At 40.9% G+C, this 20,613-nt stretch overlaps 1 protein-coding gene across 2 annotated transcripts in view; it reads right to left on the bottom strand.

The window, feature by feature from the left end:
• LOC134792695 (chromodomain-helicase-DNA-binding protein Mi-2 homolog) overlaps positions 1 to 20,613 on the bottom strand; it is a 31,904-nt gene continuing 11,291 nt past the window's right edge. For both annotated transcript variants that reach the window (XM_063763971.1, XM_063763973.1), the window contains exons 9-21: positions 19,557 to 19,682; positions 18,853 to 19,028; positions 18,005 to 18,128; positions 16,918 to 17,067; positions 16,409 to 16,578; positions 15,725 to 15,899; positions 12,447 to 15,611; positions 9,669 to 9,956; positions 9,122 to 9,316; positions 8,299 to 8,461; positions 1,408 to 1,556; positions 720 to 771; positions 1 to 283 (exon numbers count right to left, since the gene is read on the bottom strand). In XM_063763971.1, coding sequence (XP_063620041.1) covers positions 763 to 771; positions 1,408 to 1,556; positions 8,299 to 8,461; positions 9,122 to 9,316; positions 9,669 to 9,956; positions 12,447 to 15,611; positions 15,725 to 15,899; positions 16,409 to 16,578; positions 16,918 to 17,067; positions 18,005 to 18,128; positions 18,853 to 19,028; positions 19,557 to 19,682 — 4,890 coding nt within the window. In that variant the 3' untranslated portion in view covers positions 1 to 283; positions 720 to 762. The remainder of the gene's footprint in view (positions 284 to 719; positions 772 to 1,407; positions 1,557 to 8,298; positions 8,462 to 9,121; positions 9,317 to 9,668; positions 9,957 to 12,446; positions 15,612 to 15,724; positions 15,900 to 16,408; positions 16,579 to 16,917; positions 17,068 to 18,004; positions 18,129 to 18,852; positions 19,029 to 19,556; positions 19,683 to 20,613) is intronic.

Here is a 20,613-nt window from a genome sequence, read left to right as displayed (position 1 = left end):
TCACTTAATAATATGATTTATTCATTTCTCATTTTTGGTAAATCAAAAATAATGAATTCATAAAACAAAAATCCACAATCACTTATTACATAATATAATATTATCGACATCATACAGGTCAGGATGAAATAAATAGTATTGTGAGTCTGTCAAAACGCCATAAAATATGTTACCTAACGCATAATGCACTAATCACTATAGTTATCACTTCAACCCAACATGGAACAGGAATCTTGGAAAGCTTACATCTAGAATATTCATCTATTCGACCATAATTTGCTCACTGAAACAAACAAACTTTGTTAGAATACTTTAATAGTATAAAAACAATGAAAGTACATTGCCACACTGAACATAATTACAGATGTAGTGCATAATTGTGTTCCATCGTATTTTCTCGGAAACGTTCGTATTTGTCATGCTAGTTCAGTCAATGTCAGTACCTACTTATTGTACCGAGACTAACTGAAATAGCAAGACGCATTCGTAAGTTTCCGTGGAAATACGATGGAAAATAATTAATATACACTTATTGGTAGGAAAAAGAACTAACATGTATAACAAACAAATACTGTATACCTTGATGTAAAATTATATATAAATTATACAATACAATCTGATTTTAAAATTAGGTATTGCATTAATTCTTGGTGTGGCAGTACATTTTTATGAACAGAAACTTTTATTTGCTAATAAATATATGATTGTGCGATAATTACCTGAAGTTGGCCAATTCGATTGCGGTGGATAAGTTACGCGGGTTTATGATTTCTGTAAGGAAAATAGTTTCATATTAGCATTACACATAACATATCATTTAAATAACGATCTAAAAGAGTAAATCACTCGAAAGTGAATAATACTAGCTAAATTCGACCCAGTGTTAATAATTAACCCAAAGAGTTCTAACATTTAATTATATATAATCTTTCACGTCACATTCGTACGATGAATTCATGAGTAAAAATTGCATTCTTCTACCGATTTTTTTCTGTATTAGGTATTGTCGCCTACCCTAGATCATAATCCTACCTCGTGCTCCATTATTAAGCCATATCACAGAATAAATAATAGTACTACCGTACAGAAAGGAAACTTCCTACAAAACCGAAGTTTGACAGCGGTTCAGGGTCGAATCATGCGGTCCCTTTCTCATATATGGCACTATCCCTTTCGCCTATTTAGGGTTGTCAAATTAAAGCCATTATCTTATCTGTGGTCGTGCACGCAAAGGGACGTCAAGTTGTGTCAACCCTAATAATTGCTCGGAGCAATGCTGAGCCGGAGCCGAGTTTGGCCGAAGTCAGGAGTTTCGCATCCCTGGCCATATTAAACTTGAAAGTTACAAAAGTGACAGTTTCACAAGTCCATAATGGAAAGGTGAAGTAATGAAGTGGTGGTAGTTACGCTGGAGCTGGAGGTGGCGCTGGCGGGCTGTCCGGGCACGGAGTACTGCGGGCGGAAGTTGGCGAAGTTGGCCGCCGCCGCCGCGGCCGGCGCGAAGCCCGGCAGCGCGCCCGTCGCCGCGAACCCGGCCGGGAACGCCGCCATTTGCGCTGGAACAATAAACGTGTTGGAATTAAGAGCCAACAGGAGTGGTCATTCCTCCATACAAACGTAGTCCTCGTTTTCCTCCGTGGTTTTTGAAGCTAGAGCAATGATTTTTTCAACACAGATTAATATTGTCAATATCTGTGTCGGACCGTTTTGCTTTTTTTGATATTTTTGTTTTTTAAGGCGCTAGAGCCCTTCAAAAACGGCCAAAATGGCCTAATAGACTATGCCGCAATGAGAGGCGTGGTATTCAAAACTGATATCAATTAGCCAAAAAAGCAAAACGGTCCGACACAGATAATTTCATAATCATTTAGATTTCCAAATTTGGTTACGATTGGTTAAGTTTTGGGGGAGGAAAAAGAGGACTACGAAACCTCGATTTTTGTCATTTTTACGCAGGATTTTTCGCCTCAGCTGCAGTTGTCCCTATCGCACTAATTTTAGGGGCGGAGTCAAGTTTCTAAATACGTACACAGCCAGAAAAGTGATGGGCAATAGTCGACATTTAATGTCGATAATCTAGTGATGTAAGAAGTTATCGATAAACCGTCTTGTGTGAAAATATCTAGATCCTAAGATACAAGGGGTTTTGGGTTGAGAGTAGGGAACACATTTTTGTAGTTATGTTATGATATACAATCTATTATGAACTTTTTGATTCTAATATTTCAAATTAGAAATCAAAATCAAAAATATTTTATTGCATGGTTAAAATGGGTTAACAAAATTTTTAGGTACCTACAGGCACGCTTCGTAATTGTCGAGCAATTTAGGGTCCTAGCTGAATTGGTTGTTCCATACTTACTCGTGCTCTATGGAATGTCTAATTTAGCTAGAACCCTAAATGGCGACAATCACGGAGCGTGACAGTACAAATGATTCATGTTCTCATAGTCTAATAAAACATGGTCTTCCATTCCCAGAGTGACACGGGCCTACGTCACAACAACATGGCCGCTATATATAGCGCTATCGCATATTATCATATAGCGCTGTCGCATGATGACGTAGGCCCGTGTCAGTTAGGTGACCTAGAAAAGACGGGAATGGAGTACCAGGCGGAGTATATTATTATACCATGCATGTTCTGTATATCCTGCCCTACAATGGCGTTAATATTTGGTTGTCATGTCTATACTTCGTTTTTAAGCATTATTGAAAAAAAAAATAGTAAATACTAATATTAACCACTAAGTACATAACTATTACAAAAAAAGCTAAATAATTATACGATTGCACGTCACCTTCACTCTAATGCTAAACAAACGAAGAATAAGAACTAACAGCGATAAGACCGCCTGTTGCTACCTTTATCTACATTGTAAATCGGTTTTAGGGTTCCGTACCCAAAGGGTAAAACACGGGACCCTATTACTAAGATTCCGCTGTCCGTCCGTCCGTCTGTCACCAGGCTGTATCTCACGAACCGTGATAGCTAGACAGTTGAAATTTTCACAGATGATTTATTTCTGTTGCCGCTATAACAACAAATACTAAAAACAGGATAAAATAAAAAATTTAGTGGGGCCTCCCATACAACAAACGTGATTTTTGACCGAAGTTAAGCAACGTCGGGCGGGGTCAGTACTTGGATGGGTGACCGTTTTTATAAATAATGGTACGGAACCCTTCGTGTGCGAGTCCGACTTGCACTTCGCCGGTTTTTTTTAAATTTGTTTTTATGTTTGTGGTGTAATAAAGAATATTTTAGAGTCAGACCAAGAAAAGTCTACAGCAATTTTGATAGCACACGCAGTGCAAGTGTTATTTATATGTCATAATTTCATAGAAGCGACGTTTGAAATAATACTTGCACTGCGTTCTATCAAAATCGCTATAGATTTTTCTTGGCCTAACTCTACTTTAAATTACAAAGTAAGGCCTAAATTATAAAATAATAATGTTGGCCCATCAATGTTTTTTTTTTGTGTTTATTAAACTTGATATTTTGTCTATAGTATTAGCGGACATGGCCTCAAAATTTAAACCCGCTTAAGAATCGGGCCTTATTTCGTGCATTATATACAATACTACCCATTTTTGTGTAGTCATTATTTATACTATAGAAGCATTGTTTGAGTAGCCAATTATTTAAACAGTATTTTTTTAAAGGGCAACGGTGGCAATATTTTAAGGTCTGGATAATAAGATACAGATCTTAATAAGGATATCAATGTAAGTGAATGTTACCATGACTACCAAACAAACAAATGTGATAGAATTTGCCAGCTGGCATTATAACATTCAGACAGTTACCTATGTACCTAATCTGAAATATGAATAAATTAGTAATATTTTAAACAGGAAAGTAAACCGAATTTTGGCCTTTTGCTGGACACAATCACAATAGTAATTTGTTTTACAAGAGGGCAAAGTTTATCGCCACCGGTTGATGCATTTGCAGCACCAATGGTAGAAAATGCAAGCTCATCATCAACTGCATAATCGACGTTTGATATGACTATTGAATCCGAGCTTTTTGATCATGAATCATGATAAAACAAAATTTTAGAAGGTCGCAGAATAGTGGATTTAAAATATTTATTTTCTGTGATCTCAAATATCAGGCACGATCATACAAATTGTACATTTGCTGATCTTGCCTTTGTCATTGAAAGACGTAAGGGTTTACACAGAGAATATATGTGACGTCCCACGGTCAAAGGTACCTTATGGCGGGTATGGAGTTATGCATACCCCAGTAATCTACAATAAATAAGCTATCGATAACACAAAAGATCAACCTTCTAGGTTGCGTAGTTACAGAGATATGATTTTTTGAAAATAATGTTGTGAAATGAGCAACTTTACGATAGAGAAGTTTTAAGTTTAGCCGCCTAAAAAACTATGTTCCTGAAGTAAGTTACATAGTTGACTACAAATAATAATGCCTTATATATCTGAGATTAAAAAAATATTGCGACTTGTTCTGTAATGCAAATAGAAACTTTTGATATCGACTGATTTATGTGTATACTAACCAATCTCTTGAAAATAAAGTTTTATTTCATTTTCACGATTGATTGCAATGAGCTCTCAAGATTTAAATTTTATCTATTAGAAAACGACACTGACAGACAGTTTAAGCAAAAAACAATACCGATTTAGAGGTGAAAATGTATTTTTTGACTTTTTCATATAAAATCACAAAATTGAATATTTTTACTTTTAATGTGACACACAATCAATTTTTCTGAGCACATATGAAAGAAATTCTGTCATTCAAATGAAATGAATCCTAAAACCCCAACTAAATACTATATTTAACCCCTTATGCCACTTTAAACTTACATAACAATAACAGTATTTGCTCCCTACATTTACGAAAAGGTACCTTATGGAAATAAATCTAATAATACATCTCTACAAAATATCAATCATATTATAGTTTATCTTTTATGAATAGAAAATATTAATTTACATTAAACTGCCCCCAATTTAATTAGTTCTTCGTCATAATAATCTTAAAAAAGACCAATAATTTGTATGTAATGAAAAGGTACCTTGTGGTCAAGTTACATGATGAGGCATGATGATGATGGAACAGTTAGGATAAACTAATAATATTTTGGGGTTAAGATGGTATAAATCGTCTATTTCTTATCAATAATATATTTCGGTTGCTATTGAAGATAAGCGGCATTGAGGTTCAATGACCTCAGATATTCCATAAGGTAATGCGTCGGGTATTGGCATTTTTCAGCAAACCAATGGCTGATTTACTGCATGCGACCAAACCAAATGAAGATTATTCTAGTTAAGAAAGACTTGACGAGAGTAACTTTGGTATAATAGCAGTCTACTTGGATTTGTGATGTCGGTCTATGTACGGTTATAATATTTGCGAGGCGCCCCAACCAGAACTGAAATTATCAAATTAGTTTTGCAGAATGCTAATACAGTTCTCTACCAAACTTCTTTTCCCGTATTGACTAGTTTTTTTGGGAATTTTCAATCTTTTTTCCATAAGGTACCTTTTCTACTAAACTCTGAGACGACATTACTAGGCTTATAACTAACTTATAACAAAAATAAAAACAGGTAAACAAACGTTACGCATTAAGGTTTCAGATCACACAATAAAAAAAAATTGAGCATTTTTTCACCTCTTTACAAAACATTTAATATCTCCGAAACTAGAAACCCTCATAAGGTACCTTTTCCCGTGGAACGTCACATATATTTAAGTGTAATATGTGCAAAAAAAAGGAAACGATACACTCTGAAGACCCAAAAAGAAAATGTTAGTAAATACTGCTCCTCCCCATGGTTACTTGGTTCCTTATTCAACCTACCTGAAATTAAACGAGTAGGTTAGTAAATTATATCATTTTACATTATAAAGTTAAATGTTTAGGTATCTCAATCACTTACTCACTGGTGGACATGGACGCAAAATTTTTGCCCATCTACTTATACTATCTTATAAAAAATGAAATTTTGAAAGTTAGCACGCTTAAAGTTCGTTTTTTTTGCATTAAGGTAACAGATTTTGACATGTCTTATTAAAAATTACCATTGAAAAATAAGTCATAGCAAATATGTTAGAATTATAAATCATATTAATCATATTAATGAGCAAGAGCACCCTAAACCGGCGAGCGTGTATGAGGAATGTTATGAATGTGAAGGAAGCGAAAGTGGTATGTCAGGATCGTAGCAAGTGGAAATCCGTGGTCTCTGCCTACCCCTCCGGGAAATAGGCGTGATTGTATGAATGTATGTATGTATGTATTAATCATATACTTTTTTATATTCTTTTGCTTTCATAAGTAATATAAACTAATTTTTGAAAGCGTTTTTCAATAATTATTAATAAAAAGACACGTCATGATTGTTTACCTTCTTTCTAATGCTAAAAAATAACGAACTATAATAACCGGGCCTTATTTGGTACAGAACCTTGATTTGATAGGTACATCGGATATTCTGGGCCCCTGAGTTTGTTACGTAAAGGACAAAATGGTGACATGTGGTTAGAGCTGATACTGTTAAACTAGTGGTTCTGTGCGCTAAGTATAAAAAATAAGCTTCAGCGAACTCATTAAGCCTAGAAAAAACCCTACACCCTACTGCCACTTAAGTCAGTCTTGAGTCTTTGAATCAATTTCCGTAGTAGTATTACTACTACTAAGGTACTAGGAGGTAATAAGGCCTATAGTAGGTATAATAAGGCCTACCTGAAAAATAATGTTCTTACAACAGTGTAACCGTGTTAGTTATTTGAGTAACATATATGTAAAGTGATACAATTAAAAGCTAACAGCAGACCAGTACATAAATTATATCTTATGTACTTCTTATGAATTACACTCTTATAAAGGTTTCGGCTAATTACGCTTAATTACTTGAATAAAGGTAGATGAATTGCGTGCGGTCCAATAGGTAACCACAACTCACGGAGTCCAAAACAATAAGCTGATCAGCAAAGTCAAGTAAACAAAGCCAAGTCACAGTAGTAGAAAGATTATCGAGTTCCGTAAACGTAAGCCGGGTCAAAAAATTCAATCGCAACACAGTAAGTAATAAGTGAACGCCTCGTGGCAGTAACGCACGAAAAATAACATTGCAAATTGTCGGCAATGAGGCGCGCGCGGGTGCAAGCGTACGCATCTGTGTGCGTGCATTACACACACAAATACAGTCTCTCACGCCCCGTCAGAGCGACGGGTATATTCAGCTTGAAATCTCAAAATTGACTTTTAGCTCAGCTCCCGTTTCGTCTTAAAACATGGCGTGATTATAACAGTGAAATCAAGGCCTTCGACAACTGCCAACACTTCTAAGAATATCTTTAAACATTTTGCGTAGCAGTCGTAGTATAAGCATTTTTGAGTAATTTTCGCAGTATTTGCAATTACAGAAGATGTAATATGCTAAAAAATCCAACAAATTTTGGCCATTTTAAGAAAAAATTTACAGCAAATGAGCAAGTTTCCTACATCTTACCTTATGGAACTTTGGAAACTTGCCAATGGAACATTAGTTACTCGCAATAAATGCATTCCTAGCTTGTTTTCAAGACCAACACAGATGTGTCCTAACCTCGTTTTTGATATAGATATAAACAGCTCAGTTAAGCGTTAGCGTTAACGTCAGCAAACGTTAAGCGATTCTTTAAACTGATGTGCTAAGGTAGGCTAGTGATCTTAGAATCAAGATTCAATCTCATGATGCAAGTGAACAGAGACCCTTCCGCTAAAAACCGAAAATAGATATTTCTTTCTCTGCCTCTATCACTTTAATATGCAAGCTCTCTTTGTTGTTGACTGTCCTTATAAAACAATAGTTATTTGTTTTACAAGGGGGCAAAGTTGTTGTTTAACCGCTCGTGCTAATATTGATACCCGAGCAAGCGAAAGATTCCAAATTGGAACCACGAGCGTAGCGAGGGGTTCGAAAAGTGGAATCTTGAGCGTTGCGAGGGTTTCAAGGCACGAGGGTTAAACAAAATTTGCCCCCGAGTGAAACACAAAATTTTTCACCACACCAACCTGAAGCAAATATGAAATGTAAAATAACAAACAAAATCACACCAAATCAAATGTTATTAAATATTTATCATCCAAAATCATCATTTAAAAGTCAATTCTACCAGCAAACATAAGAAAACAACTCGAAATTTTCATTTGATTACTTTGCCTCACATGTGAATAAAATGCAACTTTGCTATCAGTTTTAGAAGTGCAAAGTAAGCCTTTCCGAGCTGGTGTGGTGAAAACAGTATTAGACGTTAGTTACCGGCGGGCACGGGGTTGCCGGCGGTGGCGGCGAGGCGGGACAGGATGGAGCGCTCCGACATCTGTAGGCGCTGCGCCACGGGCGGGATGCGCGCCAGCGTGGCCGGCAGCCGCGACACGTCCGACTTCATGTCCGACAGCAGCTCCTCCAGCTGGTTCAGCACCTGCACACCACAATAAATAAATACATATTGGGGATATCTTACACAGGTCGACCTAGCCCCAAACTAAGCATAGTACAAGCACTATGGGTACTAGGCGACGATAAATACATAGAAAACAACCATGACTCAGGAACAAATGTCTGTGTTCATCACACAAATAAATGCCTTTACCGGGATTCGAACCCAGGACCATCGACCTGTACAGAGATAGGGACTAACAGTCAAGTAGATACGAGGCTGGAGATCCCTTTTTCACGCTATGTATACCTAGAGCTTTTCTCAAATTAATGCGCGGAAATAATTCTTAAAAGCCAATAATTCCTCCAGCACACGCTCCGACTGTGGAAAGAGCTCCCGCGTCAAGGTTTTCTCGAAGGACTACAATATGGGGTTCATCAAAAAAGGAGTGTACCGGGTACGAGGTTTTTAAAAGGTCGGCAACGCGCATGTAATATTCGAGGCATCCATAAGCTACGGTTGTAGCTTACCATCAGGTGGGCTTACCATGGCGTGGGTGTAGGTTACCATCATAGTTTACAAGACCAATATTCCCCGTATGTTTGAATAAATCAACTTCAGCAAACAAGTTAAAATATTAATCGCCGCAAACGTAACCGAATTTCTAAAAGAAATGAACCCAGCGGTGTGACGGCACAGTACCTTGTGCAGCACGGCGTTGGCCGGCTTGTTGCCCGCGAGCGACTCCTTGCTGAGGTGCTGGTGGGACTCGGCGAGGCACTCCACCTCGGCGAAGCGCGCGTTCAGCGACATGGCGGGGTGGTTCGGGTCCTGGGTTAAGTTCAGGTACGCCGCTCGCCTGAGTTGCTCCTCGATTACCAGCGCTTGTTCCAACAGCTATACAAAATAGATATTGCAAATTAAACCTTTATATAAATATCAAATATTGAATCAAAATTCCCCATTGCTGCGGCCACTGTGAACGGCTCATTATTATGTATGTGAAAATTCCAAAGGGCTGTTCGTTGGTAAATCTCGTATAATTTACTCTATATTCCAGTATTCTAGATAGATAGATAGATAATCAATTTATTGCCACAACAAGGGTTTTAATTTACAATTAATTTAACATGTGTATAAATAAGCTCAAATTACAATCTACGTGACAATAGGACAGTCTCAGCTAATGTGCTGGAAACCCCGCCTTTGCTGCGTGGTTTCAGCGCTGGTTTTCTACCTAATCTCTTACCTTGAATCTCCTCGCAAGGAACTTGTTCTTGATCTCAAGGAAGTTTCCTTTGCCGACATCCATCTTGAAGGGCTCGTTGATGATGGCGAAGCGCAGGTCGTTCTGTATGTCCTGCCAGCGGCCGTAGCCGTGCGTGACGATGCCGGCGAGCAGCCAGTAGTCGTGGCGGCGGTGCCAGATCTCGTACTCGCGGCCGGGCGCGGCGGCGCGCTCCTCGTTGAGCCACAGCGTGTGCAGCTCCGTGAAGCCTCCGTCGGCGATGTTGAACATGAACTTGCGTCGCTCCACCTGGGTAGATACAACATTGATAGTATCAAGAGACAATTGTTATGTGCAATAGCTGCTTTGAATTAAGCTAGTGTTAAAGATAAACTAACAATTGAAATATCGGTTCTGTAAAGCAACTTTCACAAAACTGCTTTACTAATAGCGATAGCGGTACACCCTGAAATTCGGGAATCAGCTGCAAATGGTGTTAAAGGTATGAAAATCGGCACGATTAATCTTTAGGCCATTTAAATCAATTTGACCCGTAGCACCAAAAAAAAATAACAAACGGAAAGGAGTTATGACGTCATCTTTTTTTTGTACGGAAAAATAAAAAAAATTGTTCAGAAACCTATCGTGTGTGATATTAAATGAAAGGGCATTTTGAGCCAGTTCTAAAAATATATCAAATTATAATATTTCCGTCACTTGCATTCAATTAAAATTAAAATAATTTTTATAACATACCAAGTTTGGGCTCCTCCAGATACGAAATCGTTGAATTCTTTTTTGTAAAATATACCTCAAGTAATACCCAATATCCTCATATCTAACCCCAAGAAATTAATTTCGAAAATATTTTGTTTTAGTATTTATTTTTATTTTTTTATTATTACAAATAGTTATTCTCCTTATTTATTTCTCCTCTTAAGTTAGGTTATTTATAATATGAATATAAAAGTAAAATATAAAAACATTTACAAAACAATATAAAATACATATAAACACATTATAAAAAACCTAACCTAGATTGCCGCCGGCAGCGGGGCTTGGCCCAAGCTGCCGGTGGTCAGGGCCGCAGAGTGAGCAACCGACGTACTATACGCGCCGTGTCCAAAATTACCGCCTTCAAATAGTTATTATTATTACAAATTACAAATCATTACAAATTATTATTACAAATCAATCTATCAATCTATCAATGAAACGGCCTCCTACTCCTCCTAGCCTAGTCGATAGTGACCCTGCCTATGAAGCAGGAGGTCCCAGGTTCGAATCTTGGTAAGGGCATTTATTTGTGTTCATCATCATCATCACACAAATAAATGCCCTTACCAGGGCTTGTATATATGTGTATATGGGCATTTATTTGTGTGATGATGATGATGGACACACAAATAAATGCCCTTACCAGGATTCGAACCTGGGACCTCCTGTTTCATAGGCAGGGTCACTATCGACTAGGCTAGGAGGCCGTTTCATTGATAGATTGATAGATCAGAATTTGTAATAATAAAAAATTTAAAACAAATACTAAAACTAAATATTTTCGAAATTAATTTCTTGGGGTTAGATATAAGGATATTGGGTATTACTTGAGGTATATTTTACATAAAATAATTCAACGGTTTCGTATTTGGAGGAGCCCAAACTTGGTATGTTTTGAAAATTCTTTTTATTTTAATTGAATGCAAGTGACGGAAATATAATAATTTGATATATTTTTAGAACCGGCTTAAAATACCCTTTCATTTAATACCACACGATAGGTTTCTGAACAATTTTTTTTATTCTCCATACAAAAAAAAGATGACGTCATAACTCCTTTCCGTTTGTTTTTTTTTTTTGGTGCTACGGGTCAAATTGATTCAAATGGCCTAAAGATTAATCATGCCGATTTTCATACCTTTAACACCATTTGCAGCTGATTTTGGTCAACCGCTACTACTATAAGTGCTTGTATGAGTGTACAGTTGAGTATGACTGTATGTAGAGTTTTTGAGTAAACTTGATCTTGGCTCAAGGGTAGGGTGTTGCTTATTTCGTCGAAATTGAAATTTTCTATGTCTCACCCCCTTAAATTGTTCTCTTTCACTAAAAAACAAATGTGGATTTTTTTTCAGAATTTTCAATTACGTTTTAGGGGTCGCTACCGAATTTTGAAAATTTGGACCCTCCATACAAGATTATTTTTTTTTTGTTTTATATTCTCGTTTTTTGTTTATGAGACAACGGGTCAGGGTATAGTAATGTGCAGTTAAACATAAAATAATACCACATTTTTTTAAGCTTATTATGCGTCTTTTAGGCGTTCTAAATATTCATTCAGCAGTGCACGCTCCTAAAACAGGAATAAAATTATTTAAAAATATATATTGACTATACTTAGTATTGAATTACATAAAAATAGCTTCCATATGCTTTGACTCACTGTCTCACTAAAAAAAAAACGACAAATTAAAAAAAAACAATCATAATATATGAAGGATCCAAATTTTCTAAATTCGGTAGCGACCCCTACGAAAAAAAAATTCTGAAATAAATCCACATTTGTTTTTTAGTGAAAGAGAACAATTTAAGGGGGTGAGACATAGAAAATTTCAATTTCGACGAAATAAGCAACACCCTACTCAAGGGGTTACAGTTGTTTGTGTCTTGATTGAGTCACCTCTCTGCTCGCGAAACCTTTTCAGCCGCTATTAGTAAAAAGCAGTAAAAAGGAAAAAAGTGTACTGTTTAAGAATACGTAATCTGATACAATATTATTATGAAAAGCAAGTTCTTACTAACCTTGAGATCGTCCTCCTCCTTGACCAGCACGACATCATCATCGTCGTCATCCTTCTTCTCATCTTTGCTCGGCTTCTCGGAGGCCTCAGAGTCCGCCTTCTCGCTCTTCTTGTCCTCCTCCTTCTTATCGTCCTCTTTAGGCTCCTCCTTAGGCTTCTCCTTCTCGGCTTCCTCTTGAGCCTCCTCTTTAACCTCCTCCTTCTTCTCCTCCTCCTTAGGAGGCTCCTCGTCGACGGACATGCGACGCTCCGGCTCGGGTTTAGCCTCGGCCGGCTCCTCTTTCGGAGTCTCTTTTTCTGCGGATTTCTCGCGCTCCTCCTTGTCGCTCGTGTCCATCGGCTCGTCTTTAGGTTCCTTGTCGGATTTCTCCTCCTTAGGCGCCTCTTCCTTCTCTTTGTCGGTGGTGTCGGCGGCGGCGGCGACAGCGGGCGCCGGCGGGGCCTGGGGCGAGGCCGCGGCGGACGCGAGCGGCGTGGCGCCGGAGGGCGCGGGGCTCGCGGCCGCGCTCTCCCCGGCGGCTCCCGCGATCTTCACCGGCTCTACCGGTTTGCGGATCAGTTCCGGCATGCTGTAGTACCCGTTGATGTGCTCGAACTCCTGCACCTTCTTCCTTATCAGGCTCATGACGCCGATCCTCGTCAGCACGTGCTGCCGCGACAGGCCCTCGCGGGGCACGCCGTCGGCGAACGTTTCCGCGTTATCCGCGCCGGGCTCGCACAGATGCCGCATGAACAGCGACACGTAGGCTTTGAAGTTCCTCTCGGATTTGCCTCGGAGATCGCGCACTAGCCATTGCGAGTTGAACGCGTCCTGGGGCGGCATGCCGTATCGCATGATGGCGTTGAGGAAGGACTTCCTCTGGCGAGCGTTGAAGCCGAGGACTTCCATGTTTCCTCCGACACGAGCGAGCAGCGGCGGCAGCGGTCGGTCGCGCTCCTCCCGTCTCTCGAGGCGTCGCTTGCTGCGGCGGCTGAGCAGATCTCCGTTGTCATTCTTCTCATCGAAATCGTCGTCTTCCTTATCGTCCTCGCTGCCCTGGGAGAAGTCGGAGTTGTAATCCGAGCCGTTCTCCTGCCACGTCGAGTCCTCCCTGTTTTCTGTTTGCGCGACGCTGCCGTCGTTGTAGTTGACCTGTTTGCGCACTCGCTTGCCTTTGCCGAGAGTCCGCGCCTGGTCTTCCTGGTGCTGCTCGTAATGGTGCCGGAGCAGTTTGATCCAGTACGCCGGGTCGGTGTTCTCGGCTTCCTGTTTGATGATTTCCGTGTCGACTTCCTCCTCGTTTTCACCTTCCTTTGTGGAGTAGCTGGCCACTTTGAAGGAACTGAGATATTCGTTAGCCCACGATTCCTTCGATTCGATACCCTCCTTCGATCGATCGAGCAGGTCTGATACAGCTTTATCGTCGTAATGGATGGCTTCTTCTTTGCCCTCCTCTTCTTTGAATAACTCTTCGGTACCGAATCGGAGGATATCGTCCAACTCCTGTTTGGTGAAATTGGCGCCTTTGCCGCCCATGCCGGGGCGTACGACCAAGTGGGTCAACATCATCTTCCTCTTGGCGACCTGTGTGACTCGCTCCTCGACACTGTTGCGCGTGACGAAGCGGTAGATCATCACTTTGTTCGCTTGACCGATACGATGGGCACGGGAGAACGCCTGGATGTCGTTGTGAGGATTCCAATCGGAGTCGTAAATGATGACAGTGTCAGCGGTCGCCAAGTTGATACCCAGACCACCTGCCCTCGTGGACAGCAAGAACACGAACTGTTGGGCGCCTGGAGCGTTGAACCTATCGATGGCTTCCTGACGGGTGGGTCCAGTGATGCCACCGTCAATTCTTTCATACTTGTAACCGGCGCCTTCTAAGAAGTCTTCGAGGATATCCAACATTTTTGTCATCTGTGAGAAAATAAGAACTCTGTGGCCTTGCTCCTTGAGTTTCTGCAACATTTTAGCCAAAAGAACGAGTTTTCCCGAAGCTTTGATCAGAGCAGACGTGTCGTAGTTACCGTGGGTTCCTAGCGGTGCTTCTTCCGCTGCCACGGGGAAGAGATAAGGATGGTTGCAACATTTCTTCAAATCCATCATCACGTTCAACAGAGACACGGTCTGACCTCCACTCCTCGGGTTTAGAGCTTCGTAATTCCTCGTCAAAATGTATTTGTAATATTTCTTCTGCATGGGAGACAGCTCGACGCGCACGATGAACTCGGACTTGGTAGGCATGTTCTTCAGCACGTCGGCTTTAAGTCGTCGCAGCATATGCGGCCCCAGCATTTCGTGAAGCCTCTTGACTTGCTCCTCTTTTGAAACGTCCGCGAACTCGTTCTGGAACGCGGCGAGATCGTTAAATTTGTCCTTGTTCAAGAAATTCAAAAGATGGAACAACTCCTCGAGGTTGTTCTGAAGGGGAGTACCGGTGAGCAAAAGTTTGTAGTTGATGTGGTAGCCGGCGAGCAGCCTAAAGAATTTAGACTGGTTGCTCTTTAGTCTGTGGGCTTCGTCGACGACTAACACGGCCCAGTCGATGGAGCCGAGACACGTAGCGTCGATAGAAACCAATTCGTATGAAGTGAGCAAGACATTAAATTTGACCTGAGACTTGATTTTTGACGGTCTGCCGCCTCTATTAGCGCCATCGTCGAACGTCAACTCGTTCTCTCTAATGACCGCTCTTGAATCCTTGTCACCGACGTAAGTGATGCAGTATAGGTCCGGCGCCCACAGTTCGAATTCTCTCTCCCAATTGATGATGGTGGAAAGAGGAACGGAGACCAAGAACGGCCCCTTGCAGTGGCCCTCCTTGAAGAGGGAGTAGAGGAAGGTGACGGTCTGGATGGTCTTGCCGAGCCCCATCTCGTCGGCGAGGATGGTGTCGATGCCCTGCCCCCAGGAGTAGCGCAGCCAGTTGAGCCCCTCGAGCTGGTAGGGGTGCAGCTGCATGCCGGTCTCGTAGACGAAGGCCGGCTGCTCCTCGTACTTCTTGTTGAGGTTGGAGACGGGCTTGTCGGGTGGCGGGCAGTATTTGTGGCCGGCCACCTTCACCTGCTGGCCGTTGCTGCTCTCGTCGTCGTCGATGGGGTCGCGGGTCTTGCTCTTGCGCCCGGCCTTTTTGCCTTTGCTTCCCTTTGATTTGCCTTCCGAAGTGATGAAGGAACGCATATCCTGCGACAAAAACATACGTTGGTAAAAATGGCCGAAGCTAAATTTAACTCCTCTATTCCCTAGCGCTTAAAATTTAAAAATGTCTTTGGAGTGAACGGAATGAACATACTAACCTGATAATAGTCGACGGCCTGCTTGAGGCCCACGATGTCGGCGTGCTCGGACTCCCAGGTGGCCTGGTCGTAGGACAGGTCGCGCCACTTCACCAGGTAGTACGTGGTGCCGTCGCGGCTCGTGCGGTGGTTGATCACGCGGTGCACGATCAGCCACTCCGGCTTCACGCCGTATCTGGACAACAAACATCTCAATTCAGAACACTGCTTTTGCCAGGTAAACGTGTAAATTTTGGCCAAAACTAGCGACAACCAATCCAACCAAAGATCGGATCGCTGTTTTTGACTCCCTCCTATGGCCACAGCTCGCCGCTGGCGCCGCCGCGTGAAGTTGTGGCCGGACAAGCCGCTGGCAAGATCCACACAGATCGAGCAACCTCGCGAGGAAATTGCCGCGAGAAGCAACTCAATTTGTGTAGCTGTTAACGTGTCTTGTCCAAGGCATTGATATTGGCTATTGGCAAATGATTTATTTTGCGTTAGGAACACTTACTGCTCGCGTGCAATTCGAGCGATTGTATGCTTATTTGCCACCAGACTGTTATTAAAACATTACTGGCTAATAACGTGTCGTCGGAATCCTGGCCATACTTGCTCTTGAAACGCATATAGCGGCTCTTCTTCATTCAGTGGTTGCTCCATATCGTATTTGCGCACGTACAACATCCTTGTCTACTTACTAACCTGTAGTATTTCTCCTCCAGTGCCTTCTCGTCAGAATCCTGGCCCTGCTTGCTCTTGATGCGCTTGTATCGGCCGTCTTGTTCGTCGAGGGGCTCTTCTAGCTTCGGCGGTTCCTCCGTGTCGTATTTGCGCATGTAGTAGCGATACATCAGTGGATGGAACACGTCCAACTGTTAACAGAATTTGATTTAATTAATCAATGGTAAAATAAAGTTTTGATGACTTACTAAACATCATGTCACTGACAAATGTAATCAAAAGTAATGTCATCTCTTATGGTAACTGCGATATTTAAACTGGGTTGACCAGCGCTAACATTTGACGATTCAGTTAACACAAAATGATCTCTTTGACAAATATTTTGTACCATGTACACCTTTGTGCCAATATTTGCGGCAAGCTTATTTAAAGGCAATCAACAATAAAGTGAGAGTCATCAATAACTTGCCGACCTCTATTACTTGCATATAAGGTTCAATATCGCTTGTTCTATGTTATTTGGTACATACCTGCAGTTCTGATATCCAGCTGCAGTGCCAGTAGGAGCGTTCGAACCACTTTACGAAGAACTCTCGCTCGCGCGGCGCCTTGGACTTGGCCGAGTGCTCCTTCCACCGCCATGTTAGGATCTTGTTTACTTTGCCATCTATTGGAGGACACTGCAAATAAAAAATAAATAAATATTATAGGACATTTTAACACAAATTGACTAAGCCCCACGGTAAGCTCAAGAAGGCTTGTGTTGTGGGTACTCCGACAACGATATATATAATATATAAATACTTAAATACATAGAAAACAACCATGACTCAGGAACCAATATCTGTGTCATCGTCAACACACAAATAAATGCCCTTACTGGGATTCGAACCCAGGACCATCGGCTTCACAGGCAGGGTCACTACCCGCTAGGCCAGACCGGTCGTCGAAAAATAACATGTCACAACTTTAATGGATGAATGATATATATTTAGGATATATTATTAGATGAAGGGTATTTAAAGAGTACACTGAATCGTTTTTAAACAGTGCTGAAACGTATACACACCATGCATGCTGGCAAAAGATATGTACAGATTCACAAAACGAAGCGATAAATGAAAATTTGGACAAATCTCGCGTCAATTCTTATAATAATATCTATTAAATTGTAAATTTAAAAAACTCCCTACACATTTTGTCAAAAATGCCTTACATCATTTTGAAAAGAGCAAACACTCTTCAAACTGCTGAATCGATTTCATCAAACATTGCTAAGAACCACCGTAAGGAAAACCGTATCGAAATCGGTCCACCCGTTGGCGAACTACGATGCCACAGACAGACAGACATTGGAGTGAAACTTATAACATCCCTCTTTTTGCGTCGGGGGTGAAAAATAGACCCGTAAATTGTAATTTAGCAGACTATAGGGTATTTGACTGTATTTAAAATAAATTATATGCTGCTTTTATGAGAATCCTTGACACATTGGGTTAATCATAATCATCTGCTCAACCTTATTCCATTTTCTTGGGAAAACACTTCCTTTTCGTAATCTCTCAAACAGTTCATCCAGTTCAAGGAAAAGCTTGTCAGAAATGGGCATATACTCACACTGCACCGCGGACATTTCCATTCCCCGTCCGGCACCTCCTCGAGCGGTGGGTTGAGGCAGAAGCGGTGGTAGGCCGACGGGCATGAGTCGCAGCAGAGCAGTTCGCCGCCGTCCTTGCAAATTCTGTATAAGATCAAAGACTTTTATGAAAGATCTTTTCATTCTCATATATGTAAGAATAGAAACCCAAAGGTAATTTTAATAAATCAAAACTTTGTTAATAGCTAATTAATCTTCACATACAACAGTAACTATATCAGAGCGCTGATATTATAGGTTAGATGGAACTGTAAACCCCATTTTAGTCAAGTTGAATTTAAATTTCAGGTATGCACATAATCTGCATCACAACACAAAAAGTCTCTCGCCATTGGGCCACAAAGAATGAGCCGCTTCGAGCGGTAATTTTTTCGGGGTGTCTAGCTAGACGCTAGACGTGGCTCGCCCGTTCTGTGTAGAACTATTGTCAAGCGTGTGTCAATCACATCCATGTACAGTCACCTGCAATAATATGTTTCACAACGAAGGCCGCAAAAATATCTGACACGACTTATATGTACAGCCATAAGAGCGTGTCACATCTTTTTGCGGTCTTCGAAGAGTATCATTACAGGTGACTGTACAGTCACCCGCAATAATATGTTACATAACGCAGGCCGCAAATATATCTGACACGATGTTATTTGTAGAGTCATAAGATCGTGTCATTCGTGTCACATATCTTTGCGGCCTTCGACGAGTAACATATTATTGCAGGTGACTGTACACATCTGTAATCCTATCCTTGTTGCTTTATAAAGTAGATCCTATAGATGATAAATGTGAAGATAGCTAATAGTATAGAGACCTGCAGAACTCCTGATGCTCGTCATCATCGTCCTGGTCCTGGTTGCCTTCGGCCTCGCAGTGCGGGCACGACCAGCGGCCCTCGGGCGTCTCCTCCAGCTCGGGCTCCAGGCACACCAAGTGGTAGGCGCGCGGGCACGTGTCGCAGAGGATTATCTCGCCGCCTTGTTGGCACACCTGTGGGATTGTGGCAAATTAGAGAAAAATCTCATTTAATTAAGTCTCAAACGTAATATGGGCTAAAAAATATATTCCCTTTATGAATCTTTTCCTACTTTTTTAGTCGGAGTATGAGGGATGCAAGGGATGTAAATATAAATTATGAAGTGCAACACATGATACATGATAACCACAAATTTGATTTTGAAGTAGATGGTCCTTTACACAAGTTTTTTACTTTTACAGTTTTTACCAAAAAAACCTGTATAGATATACAACGTCATTAAAGTCAGCTGTCAAATGACTTCAATATTTTATTTTGCATTACTTTATCTGTCTTAGGATTCCTTTGCAAGCACTAAAGCTCGGTTTTCCTAGGATAGCGGTGCCGTCATATAGCGTCTCCATACAAAATAATACGGCTAAATATGGATGTCGTAGTAGGTATTTTATATGGAGACGGCCGCTATATTACGGCATCACTATCCTAGGAAACCAGAGCTTAAGGTTCATAGATATTGAATGAGTATGAATAAAGAATGTTACCTCGCAATAGTCCTGGTGCTCCTGCTCGCCCTCCGCGCCGTCAGGGAACTTGTTGGTGGTCTTGAGCTTGTTCCTCTTCTTCTTGCTCTTGTTACCAATCTTGGTCTTGGCTTTCTTCTTTGGCGCCTGTAATCAATGTGTCATGTGTTAACAGGACAATACAATTAATAGAGAACAGATTTAAAAACTGGTCAAGTGCGAGTCGTACTCGCGTTTCAAGGGTTCCGTACATCACACAATTTATAGCAATTTTTTTTGTACGTGTAACGTGAGTGAAACTTTGAAATACCCGAATGGGTCAGTTCAAAAACCAGCTGATGTAACATGAAGTGTTATGGCGCGATGGCTTATATCTCTGCAACTATGCAAAGTAGCAAAGTAGCTTGGATAGGAATATTAAATGCCGAACAATAGTACAAGTGTCCAAATGCGAAGACTGAAGGCCGAGCTCCGCGTAGGGCTGAAAGCTCTGAGCGTCCGGCGGGTTGGCGCTTCCCAAAACTTCCGCAAGTATTTTAAAAGCGAAGGTCGAAAAGAGATAAACATATCTTATATTTTTAAACGAGCAATTCTGTGCATGGTCCTGGGTTCGAATCCCGGTAAGGGCATTTATTTGTGTAATGAACACAGATATTTGTTCCTGAGTCATGGCTGTTTTCTATGTATATGTATATGTATAAGTATGTATTTATCTATATTTGTATGTTTATATCGTCGCCTAGTACCCATAGTACAAGCTATGCTTAGGTTGGAGTTAGGTCGATCTGTGTAAGATGTCCCCAATATTTATTTATTTATTTATTTTATATATTTATTTGTATTTATATTTCGGAATCTCGGAAACGGCTCTAACGATTGGGATTATATTTGCTATATGGGAGTTTTCGGGGGCGAAAAATCGATCTAGCTAGGTCTTATCTCCGGGAAAACGTGCATCTTTGAGTTTTTATGTTTTCCGAGCAAAGCTCGGTCTCCCAGGTGTTAAATGCTAAAACAACAGTACAAGTACCTAATCAATCAATAGTACAAGAACCATTGCGGCTGTGTGCCAGATACA

This window comes from Cydia splendana, chromosome 8 (genome assembly GCF_910591565.1).
Source record: "Cydia splendana chromosome 8, ilCydSple1.2, whole genome shotgun sequence".
Classification (NCBI taxonomy): domain Eukaryota; kingdom Metazoa; phylum Arthropoda; class Insecta; order Lepidoptera; family Tortricidae; genus Cydia; species Cydia splendana.
Note: the sequence above shows the minus strand (reverse complement) of the source record. Positions and strands in the feature narration are given on the sequence as shown.